General features: G+C 35.5%; 1 protein-coding gene across 26 annotated transcripts in view; it reads right to left on the bottom strand.

The window, feature by feature from the left end:
- The window catches only part of ATRNL1 (attractin like 1), a 519,713-nt gene that overhangs the window by 303,669 nt on the left and 201,838 nt on the right, over positions 1-14,206 (bottom strand). For 25 of the 26 annotated variants that reach the window (XM_083844108.1, XM_083844135.1, XM_083844109.1 and 22 more), the window contains one exon: positions 6,052-6,104. The exons of the other annotated variant lie outside the window; for it this stretch is intronic. In XM_083844108.1, the coding sequence (XP_083700234.1) occupies positions 6,052-6,104 (53 nt within the window). The remainder of the gene's footprint in view (positions 1-6,051; positions 6,105-14,206) is intronic. 26 annotated transcript variants of the gene reach the window in all.

Below are 14,206 nucleotides of genomic sequence, written 5' to 3'. Positions count from 1 at the left end.
ATGTACCTCAAGGAAGCAAGCAATAGTGTTATAAACTATAATTATTTTATTGCTGAGAGCATGGAATTGCACAGTAAAGCCTTAAACCTATTATTTAGATTGCTCCCCCAAAAATTGTTACAAAATATTTAGTAGCTCACATACGATCATATTTTTCCTGCAGTGTACTTTAAGTAAAATAACATTAAAATAAAATAGTAATAATTAAATTTAAAATATCCAAAGATTTTTTAAAAATATATAAGTATTGTTTTCTCGCTAGTTATTATGTTGGATTTTTTAGTGATGACCATGTGAGAACTCCGCAATGTTTTCTCTGGCTTTCTATTTACTCCCTTCACTTCCACTAGGCTGACAAGGAAAGCTCGGTGGTGCCAAGGCTCTGCAGTAGAACTGAGCCTTAAGGCTCCTGCAGATGGGCCTACCACCTTCCTTTTTTATATGCTGCAACCCAGAACATTTGCAATGGTGGCTGCTGATTTACTGTGTGAAGGCTTCCACAAATGGCATTTCATAAAACACAGAGCTGAGAGGAAGATTAGAAAGAGTTGTGGAGGAAAACACAATGAAGCTAGGTAAACAGTTGAAATTTGTACATTCTTTCAGACTCTTTTATGGATAGATATTAATGCTTGCTCTTTTTCCAAAGGCTTTAAATCCAACAAATCTCCAAAGACAAATATTCTGGTGAAGATGGGGGGGAGGGCGGGGGGGGGGGGGGGAAGAGATCAATAAATAGGTTTTAATTTTACAGAAATCCGTGAATTATTTGGCCCACTGCTTTTTTAAATTTTCTTCATAAGTGACCCATCCCCTCCTGACCTATATTCATTACTGGATTCTCTTTCTCAAAGGTCATGTTCTAATCTCTAACGAAGCTAAAAACTGCTCTGCAGTGCAGTAAACACTATGATATTACTCTGGATACATAATGCACCTCTGAATGCAAAATGCAAGTTGCTTTTTCTTTGAGTTTACAGTCATAGAATCACAAAATATCTGCCTAGCCCAAGGATGAAACAACAGATTCATCAAAATTGTTAAGTTACTGTTATTTTACTGAAAGGCAACGACACTGTTGTGTATTGCTGAATGTATGAGTTTCATGCTCTGTGAGTGTCCTGCCCTGTAACCCACCACTGCTGCCTGTTTCAAAAGAGCAATCCATCTGCAGAAGTGGAGGAGATACTAGTTCCCACTTTTCATTGCTGATGGTAGTAGCCAGAAGTTATTAAATGAACTAAACGTGTTTTAAAGGGTAAAAGGGAAAAATAACAAAGATAGCTGTGTACGTTTTTCAACTACTTTTTCTTGGCTGGCTACTCAAATGGTCTTAGCTAGGAATTGTCAATGGCATACGCAACTCTTGGGAGCTCAGCTCAGCACTGCCTGAACCACAGAAAATGCTTCTGCTCACATTCTTCCTGGGGAGAACTTTATGGACAAAATGGACAAAAGGAAGAGAGGAATTGCTTCTGCACACCTAGTGGTAAGTGACTCATCTGGAAATTCTGACAACCAAGCCGGTGAATAATGCAATTTACACTCTCAGTACTGATTTGTTGTAAGCTTTAATGCCTGCGCACAGAGTAGTATCAGAAACAGTTGTAGTTTTTACTTCAAATGTAGCATTGGAACTGTGACACTCCAACTAATGTACGTATAACAGAAATTTTGGAAAGTTTTCAGCCATAGCAATGTGGTTTTCTAAAACAGGTTTATGCAGGAGAGTATAATATCCTTTCAAAACTAGTGATTGTTAGCAAGCCTATAATCCACCGTCTACATAACATATCATGAATTATGTAGTTAAACTCTCATTTTCTCTGAAGCACTGGTTTAATTATTTATCCATTTATGATTTAACGCATTGTGCCTGAATACAACCCAGGTCAAAATCACGAAAGTGGCATTCATCCCAGGAATTCTTCACAATCGGTCTAAAACCATCTGGTTCTGCTGCATGTTTCTTTGCACCCAGGAGCACTGGTTCTGACAGCAGCATATTTCTAATGCTGACATGCGAAGAACTAATCCACCAATTTGGATGCACACTTTGCTATCTAGGTGTCACTGTTATACATCACAATGGCTCAGATACCAAAGAACAACAACAAATACATATCCATCATGACAAAATGTTATATTTATGGTTTGTGTACATGCATAAGTCAGCTGAACAACCATCTCTGGCCTCCACTCAAAATTCATTTATATGGATTGAATCAGCTTGTGATCATGCACAGAAAGATTGGCTTCTAATAAAAAGGCCTGGAGATACAGAGCCTCCCTCCTAGAAACACAGAGGCACAATCCAGAAGCATACCTGTTCTCAACCTACAAGAATATTCACAAAGGAAAACAGAACTGTGATTTTTAAATTCATGAAACTCTTTCTTTTGTACTTATATTCTCCTTTTTATTATTTATAAGGAATCTTTGATCAGGTTTTCTCGGATATTTCTAAACAACGGCACACCAAACATTCCTGGCCCAGGAAATCCTTCCTCTTATGAGCTTCCTGAGCGGCAAATTGCAGGATGTAAAGAGGGAGGGATACATCACTGTATGGTTGCCCGTTTGCTATACTCTTCCCGAGACATTTGTATTCAGCCATTACTGACAACGTGGTAATAGAATAGATAGTCCATCATATAGCTGCTCATACATTCTCTTATACATTCAGTACTTTTCTAATTCTTGTATCTATGGGTGAGGTTTGTTCTCATCCTCATACTCTGAGAATTTTGTTTTCTCTGTTGTGCTTTTTCAGTCATGCAAAGAAGTCATGAAGAATGAAATTAATTTTATTAGAAGCAATGGACTGCAATTTTCTCACAATCTGGATAATATAGCATTGAAGGCTCTGCCTATTATGAATGTGCTACTCTACTTTTATTAAGTTTTGATAATTCAAACGAAGTAGGAAAACTACTTATGGCCAGTGTTGCCAAGTTTCAAAATGCCGTATTAGAATGAAATCTGATGTTTAATAAGCTGCTCCTGTCACCCATAGGATTTGGTGACATTGCTGCTCTGTTTAGCTTTTTGTTATAGTATTTGTATTTAGACTAAGCCTCTACAGTGCTTCAACACGCTATCTAAATCTCATTTCTTTCATAACTCTTGTTCTTTTTGATAATGCTGGGTCTGTCTGTAAATTTTCCTGTTCTCATTAGTGCTCAGATAACTTCTACAATCTCAGCATTATCTGTGTACAGCAGTAATATTTTGCTTGCTCTCCTACATCATTATTAGAAGGAACAAATAAGAAAGGAATTAAAACAATCTGTGCTATCCCACTGGCTAACTATTAAGTTCAGACTTTACTAAGTTAAACAACCTAATGGTGTTAATACTAGATCAATACCAGTTGCATTCCCCTTCCTAGGCTTGAAAACAGTGATGACAGGCAAGAGGGAAGACAGGACTAGGCAAGAGACAGGCAAAGTAGGCAGAGAGCAAAAGATGGAGACAGCTCAATTACCTACAGGGCAGAAGGTATTCACAATATCACAAGTTGCAGGAAGTTTCTCTAAGGGAACAAGTGTTCTCAATCCTGCTGTTAAGAGAAATTGAGGTCATCCCATAACATACAAAAGTTAGCCATACACTCAGGACTGAATTCTAAGGTTTGAACTTGGAAAAACATTCCAATTCAGGATAGCATTTGCACAAGTCAGTAAAGTAAAATTTAAGCACATAAAACATAGCCACTTTGAAGACTGCTAAACTCAAGCATGTGACTAAAAACTTTCCTGAAGATCCCAACCACTACAGCAAATTCTTAGCTGTATTCCTATTTCAGTACCATTCACTGATCTTGATACTAAATGGTAGAAACCAATTTGCCTACGAGTTTTGTTTCTCATAAACTTATGCTGCTGATACACTATTTTCTGTTCATTTGTTTTTCTTCAATATTTTCCTTCCTCCTGAGCAACAAGTATTCCTATAATGTAGAAAATAAGAATATTCTTCACTTCAAGGAGAAGAAAAAGGGCAGTGGAGGTATTTAAATAGAAAGTTCCTACAGAGTAGTGAAATAAGCTTAGAAAAATATTATCCAAATGTGTATCTTCTACAAAAGCAAAACATTTTCTTACACAAATTACAGTCCATGGTAAAGTCATACCTTAAAATACTTCTACATATAAGAAATCAAAGCATCACTTTATAACACATATATATTTAACACATAATTTAGCAGGTAATGTATGGTGCCAATAAGCAATTGTCACTGGAATCTTAGGTCAGTCAGTTATCCATAAATTAAAAAATTATTTCCCATTATGATGCATTAACCACTACATGTAAGAAACAGAATTCCATTATTTTAAATTCGTTCAGGCTCCTTCTTACCTCCAGATAAAATAACCCTGAAAATAGTTTATACATTAAATTTTAAATAACTGAAAGTATTAGAAGATTTATCATTCCAGAACAACAGGATCTTAAAAATATTTTGAAATCTGACAGAAGAAAAATAATGGTAGTAAGCTAAAGGTGAAAGGCTATCTTGAATATAGTACAATTTGTCTCCAATATGATTTATAGACCCAACCTGCAACATGATAGCAAAAATAAGGTTTTTCTTGGAGGTGCCTGAGGTCTACAAATCTCATTACTGTCATTTCTTTTCCATCTCTTAAATTTAATAGCATTTATTTTTAAAAGACTAAACAAATGTTGATGCACATATCTAAAATAGTCTCTACAGCACTCTCTTCATTCTACAAACTTCTCATGTACTTATTACCCATCTTTGAATTTATACCATTTATAAAACAAATATCTAATCCCATAAATACTGAAATTTCTGTTTTGAAGTAATAAAAATGTATTATGGAGACAAACAACAAGTGGATTTACTTTATTATTATTATTACTATTAACAGCATCTTCAGAACAGTTTTAGGAGTATTTTCAATCACGTCTACTTTACGTAAACTGTCAATAATGAAGGCACTACGTTGGAAATAAAATATTTAAAAATGAACTTCCATTTGGAAGTGTTACACTTGAACTTGTCTGTGATTAAAATAGCAAAAATTTTAAATAACTGACAAGAGGAACACTTAAGGCCTAGGGATATGCCAACATCTGTAATGATGTATACTTCAATTTTGTTCTGTAAAACATATCTGGTAGATGCAAACCATTTAAGGTAGATAGAAGAAGTAGTAAAGAAAAAAATCAATTATTAGGCAAATGATGCCTTAGAAAGATTCTAAAACAAAACTTTCTATAGGGATGCTACACATATATTCAGAGATACATCTTTATGAAAATTTAGGTTGGAGGTAGAGATGGTGTTAAGAAATAATAGATAAATCGATCCAGTCATCTAACATTCAGCAGGTATGTGTAAAAGTCACAGGAGATAAAAACAGTGTTCTCCAGCAACACACATTTTTTTAATGATGATTAAAATTCTTATTTAACATTGATATTGGCACAGCAAAATTGGCACAGCTCTCGAAGGGATTTCTGCACATGGGTAATAAGCATTCCCATACCTTCAGGTCTTTCATTAAGACTATCAGAAATGTAATGCTTCAGAAGTTAATTTGCCTGAGGCATCTCTTCTACAACTAAAAGAACATGGAGACAACACACATGCTCTACCATTTTATGATACGCTGGAGAGCAGCTGTGCGTCATGTCCCTAGGAGGCATACCAGCTAAGCCATTCACATTGTCCCCAGGAAATGCTCTGCTTTGCCTATTTGCATTCCCCCATCACAAATTCTGTCTTTTAAACAATGACACAATTATATGTTCATTTTGTTCACATACAGAAATATAATGCTTGTTCACTGCCTCTAACCTAGGAGTAAGGATTCAACTTTCTGTAGACTTTAATTTGCTTTCTCTTGGACAAAATAATAACCAGAAAAGCCCAGTGGGACATTTTACTTTTCAAACTATCAACATGCCCTAACTTCAAAAAATCCCAAGTAAAATATTTAGTTTTTCAGAGGTAATGAAATTGTCACACAATGTGTAAACAGCATTTAAGCACTAAACATTAAAAATATAAGTACTCACAGTAACATGTTCCCCTAAGCGGATTTCCAAGATACCTATTTTCAGAGTCACAGCTGCAGGGGGGAAAAGACAAAACCAAACATTCCCATTAAACACAGCATAGTTTTAACACAAATGCAGCTAAAATATTTATTCCAAATATCTTGACTTTGATTACTAGCAGTGCAAGCACAGGGAAATAAAGGTATTTGATATAGTTCTTAATCAGGGTGTGCTACTATCTGGAAGCACCTCTCTCTCCTTTCAAAAGAAACCCGGAGTGACGGCTCTTGAATAAAGCACTGCAGTCATGCTTAAAATGGATGCCTACTGCAGGACTCACCTCAGGTGGTATGTCTCCACTAATGAATAAAGGGGAGCCAGGCAGGGAGGCTGAGCACGGGATCTCTAATTATCTGTGCTGCCTCAGGGATTGCTCACCCCCTGGCTGGTTTTGATCCCTCCACTGGCTTTCTCCAAGATAGCTGAGTCAGGGGGATCATTCACTTCAGAAACCGTTCCCAAATACATCTCCCTCTAACATACACAGTCCTGAAACTCCACCAGAGCAGGCTTTGCACCTGACACCTTCCACACATGCTCATGCTATTCCTTCAAAATACCCATAAGCATTAAATAATGACTACATTTTCACAGAATTACAGAGAACCTAGACATGCTCCAAAGCTATGCAGACAGCTCTAGATAGGCTAGTCCTAAGCTACTTGGCTGTAACTAGTCCATGACAACTGTTTCTGAGGCCAGAAATTGAAGCTGGGTATTTAGCACCATAAGCACAGAGGTGTCTCAGCTACTCAGCTTCTCTGAATTTCAGAGGCAGTTACTTCTTGTCATTGACCAGGACAGGGCATCAGGTGAAATTTAGGCTGAATACAGCGTACTGTATTCAGATTGGTGCTGCTGCAAAACATATACATAAAAAAATGGAAAAATATCTTTATTTATAAGAAAGATACATGGTTGTATTCAGAGACACAGAATATCCTACAGAATATCATAGTGATCAAATTAAGTTACATAACATTTCACTAAAAACACCACATATGTTAATACAAAATGATTACCCTGCTCTTGGCTTTCTTGGTTATTTCACAGAAGTCTCCAGCAAGATTATAATTTTCTATTAAATATACAGGATGGTTCATAAAACAAAGAGAAAACTTATCACTGCCTATTAAATTTCATAGAAATATTTTCCCACAGGAAATCTGGCTCAGTTAATACCTTGGAGTACTTTTTCATTACTTTGCTCTCTTAGAGAAACTGAAATTGCAAGGATATTTTTGTTGTTTTTTTGTTATATTATTTGTGAGTAATATTAAAAAACTTTCTCACTTAGATGTCATATCAGCTAACCAGTTGCAAACTGTAGAATAATGTTTTCCTTCCTGTTGCTCTCTTCAATAGTTTTCTAACTGGTGTTTGTTACCGTATTCACTGTTATTTAAAAACAGGTCGAGAACCTCCCTGAATTTTTGTTACAATATCATAATGAAAATAATCAACAGATCAACAGTAGTACTAAAACAAAACCAAAACAGAACACACACACACAAAAAAAAAAAAGTACCTATATTCTGGACTCTGCCCTTGCCCATTCCTATTCTCATGTTGGTGAGAGAGAGAGACCTCTTTGCAGAGTAAGCTACACCGAAATTCACCACCATTACTTTGGCATAGAAAAAAAACCTTTTCCCTAAACTCCAAGAAACCAAAAAGGCATAATTTTAGGACAAAACTTATGGTCTTGTCCACAAGAAACCTACAGTCCTTTCCAGAGTATTTGGAAAGTGGGACTGATGCAGAAATCTCTCTTGCATGTACTTACAAAGGAGATGATAGAACTATCTCAAGTAATAGCATGGGGTCTGCCTGATGAACTTTTTCCAAAGATTACAAAATACTAAATTCTTTAAACAGACTAGCCTCATATATATTTGTCTGAAAGTGCCATTAGGTTGGCAATTTCGAAAGAAATAATTAAGGGAAAAAGATCTTTTTTAATGAAGATTTTAAAAGAATATATTTTTCTTTCATTGTATGCGTGATTTTTTCCATTTTACCTATTACACAAAAAAGACAGTATATCATGTAACAAATTAGAGAGATTATTGTGACAGGAAGTTTTTATTTATTTTTTTTACCCCTCCAAATTGCTTCAAAGGCAGAAGTAGAATATTATAAGACAAGCAGTATTCAGAATATATATTGCTGTTGGTTTTTTTTTTTAAACACCAGAATACCAAAAAAAAAAATCACATAAACAACTGTGTATTCAGAGTCTGAAAAAAAGGGAAAAAAGATCTTAGCTTGCTACTTGCTGATCATATCACTACGTAATGTATTACATGGAAGAACAGTGTCCGACCACCTGTAGCAATATTCCATCGTGGGACATTAACAACTTTCCATCATGGGCCAAAAAACAAACTCTGCTATGAACGCTTGCTGGCCACAACACTCACTTGTGCTAACTTGTCCCAGGATCTGAAAGAAGCTTAATTTGTTCCCAGAATGGGACTTTTCTTTCCTTTTTTCTTTCTTTTTCTTGAAAATGTCTATAGAAAAGAAAGCTATTTCCATACAGCTTCCCTTCATCACTCAGCTACCTTTCTAATCAGACGACAAGCCCAAGGATTTCCAGCATCACGCACATATCTTTCTATTTACATTACAGAAAAAAAAAAAAAAAAACAACCACCAGAGAATACATAAAATCCATGAAAATCAACCACAGGTTTCACTACTCAAACAAACACACAAAAGAATGCTTAATACGAGAATTGTTAGGTATGTAACATTTTTGCAATATAAGCATATTCATAAATATTCAAACACCTATAATTATTAATTTCCTGTCAATTTTGGTAGCGACCTTCAAGAATCTTGAGGGCAAAATTGAAAATAATTTTACATCTAGCCATGATGATATGATAAAATAGGCATAATAAAAAAAAATTAATTACACCACAGTGAAGTATTTTGATATTTTTTCATATACATTGTACTTTCTGTATTGGGTATGTTGCAAAATTCGCTGTACTTAAGGAGTTAGTGATCTTAGGCAAGCCATGCCCGGTCAACTGTCTTGTGGAGCCTGCACATAAGCATGAGCAAGTGCACACAGTATGGGAGGGAGAAGGAACCTCTCTGTGGGCAGGACCTGTGCAGCATGCCAAGGAAAATGCATCCAGAGATCATCCAGTGCTGCCTGAACCTGGAGTTCTCAGTATCTGAAGGGATGTAAAATTTACTATTTGTATTCCCCCTCTTTTTCTATCTTATTAAAACATCTACTTTGTTATGCTATTTGTTGTCTCTCCTTTCTTATTGAAATACAGAGGAAAAAAAAAAAAAAAAAACTTGCATCACCTCTCTTACACTCTCCCTCTGTCCCCTGGTGCAAAACACTTTCATAATGTATATTAACAGTAGCATGAGGCAGAGTTCTTACTAATTAAGGACGTCAACTTTAATACAAAATAGAACTATTCAAAAGATACTACGAAAACATTTAGTTTTCGCTACAGTAAAAAGATGAAACTAATAGGTTTAGGAATACATCTAAAACCATACATGTGAGTATATGTAGTAGGTTCTGACTAAATTTAGCTTTGTCTTTAAATCCTACCCTGCTTCATTAAGCACATGCATTGCTCTGCATTAGTCACTAATTAAGGTTCCAATTACAACATTTTCTATTTGCTGATTTTTTTCTTTATAAGCTTCCCTCATTGTAGAAATTTTTGTACATTTTCCAAAAGACAGTTACAGATTTGACCATATCTGAAGCATAATATATGCCTCATATCTGTGCATTGGGAGTTATGCTGGCTGTTTTATGTGCCATAGGGCTATGGTCATTTGCTTTAAGTGGTAATAATGAATGAGCAGTTCCACTCCGGCACACCTCCAGAGACACAGCTCCCATTTACAAGGACAAATGGAGGAATGCTCCTACCAGGTTAGATACAAGTTCTATGGTTTTTTCCAGTATGAAGGTATTCATCGAGCTCACTGACCTTCTCATGGCCTGCTATAAACAGTTATCCTCCAACCTCTCCCTCAATTATCCTTTCAAAACTAAACCACTTTCTTCTCCACTCCCAGTACTTCCTGGGAGTTCGAAACAGAAATCAGCATTAAATTGGTAATGTATAGGCAAAGTTAACTGTTTATGCATTTGTCCAGAACTTTTTGACATTCTTTTCGAATACCATAAATGTCTCCAAGAGCACGTGTACATTAAGACTCACATATTTTAATTTATGTTAACGGATGAAAGGCCTTTTTTGTAAGAGTACATTTACAAATGATCCTGTGTTCGAGCTTCATAATGTATATGATTTTGCACACTATCTCAACATCTTTTTAATTTAAGAAAGCTAAAGAAATGGCAAATATATAAGGTCTACTTTTATTGTGCTTACTGGTATCTCCCTTATTCAAGTACTTTCCATTACTTTATGTAAATAAACGTAACACCAACCTAGATGTGATCTAGACTAAAGATGTGATCATCTGGAGACCTTCTTATAACAATTCACCTAACCTTTGATCATGGAAGGCAGGATTTTCTGCAGTTCTGCTGCCCCAACTAATTGCTAAGCCTTTTCTTTCAATTAAAAGTGAAGCAAAAAAGAAAAGGGGAACGGAAGGAGTAACATGAGTACTGCAGACTCTAACTGCATTTGTTTGTAATGCCAAACTGTCAGGGAAGACAAAAACGTGTCAGATGGGTGTACTAGATTTGCTGGATCCTGTTTTGGCCTAGATATAGGCAATTCTACTATGACAACCCATAACTCATATTGTGTCCCTCTGACTGAGATTTGTGATAGGCAAAAATTGACACAGTATTCTACAGAATCCAGGGAAGAACCATCATATTTCTGACCTTCAGATAGTCATAGACAGGTCTCGGACTGATTTTTCCTGTGTTCCCAGCACTACAACTGGAACAAGTTGCTGAAAAATAAAGACCAAAGGTCCTAGCAAGCTCTTCCAGGGCCCTGACTAGTGGCCCCATATTTTAGAGGAGTTATAATGTCCTCTAGGACTAGTGTTCATCATCTGCTGTAGTGTTCTGCCATGTTCTAGCTTTTATTTCTCATTCTGCCTCCTGTCTAGCCAGTGGTCTTGTTCCTGCTTTCGTCCTCCATGCAGAATTCCTGCTTCTGATGTACCTGTCCCAGCTCCTGATGGTGAGAACAATCTGTTTTCATTCTACATTCCCAACACCACAGTGGTATGACACTATGATTTATTTTTTTTAATATTGAAATACTATTCAACATAATTTGGTTACTCGACACACCTTGCAACCAAAAGTTCAGCACTGTTTGTAAAACTAAACTTAGATTACTCTAACCACACACTTTGACATATGGCATCATAGCCAGACTATGAAGCATTACGACATACTACTACATATTACTGCACTTAAATCACATACTTAAAGCCACTAGCTGTAATTGACTGTACTTCATAGCACTTTGGGAGAAATGCCATAGAAACTAGCTATTTTCAGCTCAGGATTGGTGAGCCCTGAATTAAAGCACCAACAATGGCAGATACTGGTCTTGGGATATTAAGCAGTCCAGAACAGTGAGCGAGTGATACCTGCAGTCCTGACTCACATTTTTACAAGAGAACAAAATTCCCAGGTCTTGAGCTAGGCCTGCTTGGTTTCAATAGCTTTTATACAAAACTACCAAGGAATTGCCACATCTTCCAACAATGAAACTTCCTAGGTCTGCAATGGTTAGACACTTGGTCAGTGAATGTGAGTGATCCAACAGCCAGCAGAACTTTGCTACACCAGAAAACCACCTGTTTCATGTATTGGAAGTTCAAATACATTTAAAAGATTCAGAAGCAGCATTATTCTTCCACTAAAGTGCTAAGATTCAAATATAATAATTGAATTTTGATGATATATTTACTGAAAAATGTATTGTATGTCAAATTAATGTGCTTTGTCATTTGCAAGTGCGTATAATGATGTCTTGAAACAATGTTTTTTCTATAGATTAATTTGTCTCTTCTTCATATAATTCATGAAAAAAGGCCTAGGCCAGTAATATATATATTTAATCTAGGCTGATCTCACCAGGAGAAAAAAAAAAAATATATATATATATATATATATTCTAGCTTCATAAGCAGATTTTCCACTTCCAAATTTCCCTCATTGTATTCAAATCCATTTTCTCCAGAAGATCAAAAATAAATAGTGTTACAAGGTTTTTGTATATTCCTTGAAGTAATGATATTTCAATCATAAAAGGCATTGCGCTACAGGAGAAAACCAACTTTAAAACAGGTGAAAAACTTATCACAATTAACTAATTATATGTAATTAACATAATTAAATGATTTTTTATGAGATCAAATATGATTTTCTAACAAACTTAAGATTATAATTACATCTCTTCCCCTGTACAGGAATTATGTGAACTACAGTCATCATTTGGAACTACCTGGACACAAAAATAAAATAAAATAAAAGTACATATTTTAGTGAACCGTTATGAATTAGAAACAAAATGGATTTCACGAGGCCAGTGATTTGTTACTACTTACTCTGAACCAGAAAACCTTGTGTCCACGGCCTTATCCTATGCTACTGGCACTCTTTGCAAATGTCCATGTTTCTGGCAGCGATGCACACAAACTTTTATGGATGTAAAAGGGTGAATTTGGAAGAGCAGACCTCCCTCCTATCAGAAACTGTTCTTTCAAAGTAGAGAACAAGAAATTTGGACGTTTCTTCTTTTGCATTTTAAAAGAGTTAAGAGAAAATTCTCAGACTAAAGATAAAGTTGAATAACTAAAATCTAATCCAATATCTACACTTTTAGGTGAACATGATTGGAAAACTTTAACTGAATAAAGTATACTGTAAGTATACTATATATGTATACTTTATATATATATTTATATACTTTAATATACTTTATACTAAAGTATATAACAAAGATTTTCTTAAAAAAAAATATCTATTTTTTCAAGAATAAGCCTTTACAATGGTCTTGATTCCCTTGTATATGAGGAACTATGCATAGGAACCGGTTGTTTGATTACATAAAAATGGTGACACACAACATGGAGAAGACTGAGGTACTGAACACCTTCCTCATTCAGCAAATTGCTTTCAAGATTTTGGGGAAGTATCTAGAGTAGAACTTGGTAGGTATCTGCAGTCATGAACTGTAGATCTAATACTTCTTTTGGGGTGGTATGGGCGTGTATGTGTGTTGGGAAGCAGAATGGGGAGAGGCTGAAATGCCTTTCATAGAAAATTTCCTTCTGGCAGGCCCTTCAATCACATTGTCTCTGGAGCCCAGAGAGAAGCACAGCTCAGCTTCTCTGATTGTCAGTCACATTCCAGGTTGCAAGCATCCCGAAAATTTGCTAGCACATGACTTTATAGGGAAACATTGTCCCTAAAGTAAACAGGGGTGTCTCAGCTTTAAGTATTGGCTAGAATTTGTAAGATGCACTAAAATATATACTCCTTGAACTAGACATGCTTGAAAAATGATACAGCAAAGAAAAAGACTGTAATTAATTACAAAACTAAGAAATCTAAGATACAGAAATGTCAGAGACTAGACCTGTTCTCAGCATACTTTTTCTAGTTTAAAATGGTCTTCTAGTATATGACAATATTTTACACATTTCAGTATTTTTATATTACATCACAACAATAACGATTTATTACAGAAAAACCTTATTACATTTACTATCTAAAGATAGTCTACCTTTCTTCATAGCTGCAAAAAGTCAAATATTAATAATAGCAATGACAAATTCAGAATTTAAATAGTTTTTTTCTAAAACACCTCTCACCAATGTACATTTGAATAATTACAAAAGGGACACAAAGCTAAGAAAAAAGAAAAAACAATAAAAACAAGAGATTTTTGAAACAAGACGTGAGAAAAGACTCTTGCAAGGTTTTGCATCTTCAGATGTCAGCAAACTTGAACTATTAAAACTATGCAATTCTATAGCATTACCTATTAAAACTACTCTCCCCTGCAATGACTAATCTCAGAGAATATGTTTGCAACTACTCAATGGGTGAAAGTCTTTTGACTTCCCATAGCTTTTTGATACCATGGCTTTCAGTCTGTCCCAAACCCACTTT

This window comes from Anser anser, assembly GCF_964211835.1.
Source record: "Anser anser genome assembly, chromosome: 7".
In the NCBI taxonomy this organism is placed as follows: domain Eukaryota; kingdom Metazoa; phylum Chordata; class Aves; order Anseriformes; family Anatidae; genus Anser; species Anser anser.
This window is presented reverse-complemented; position numbering and strand designations above follow the sequence as displayed.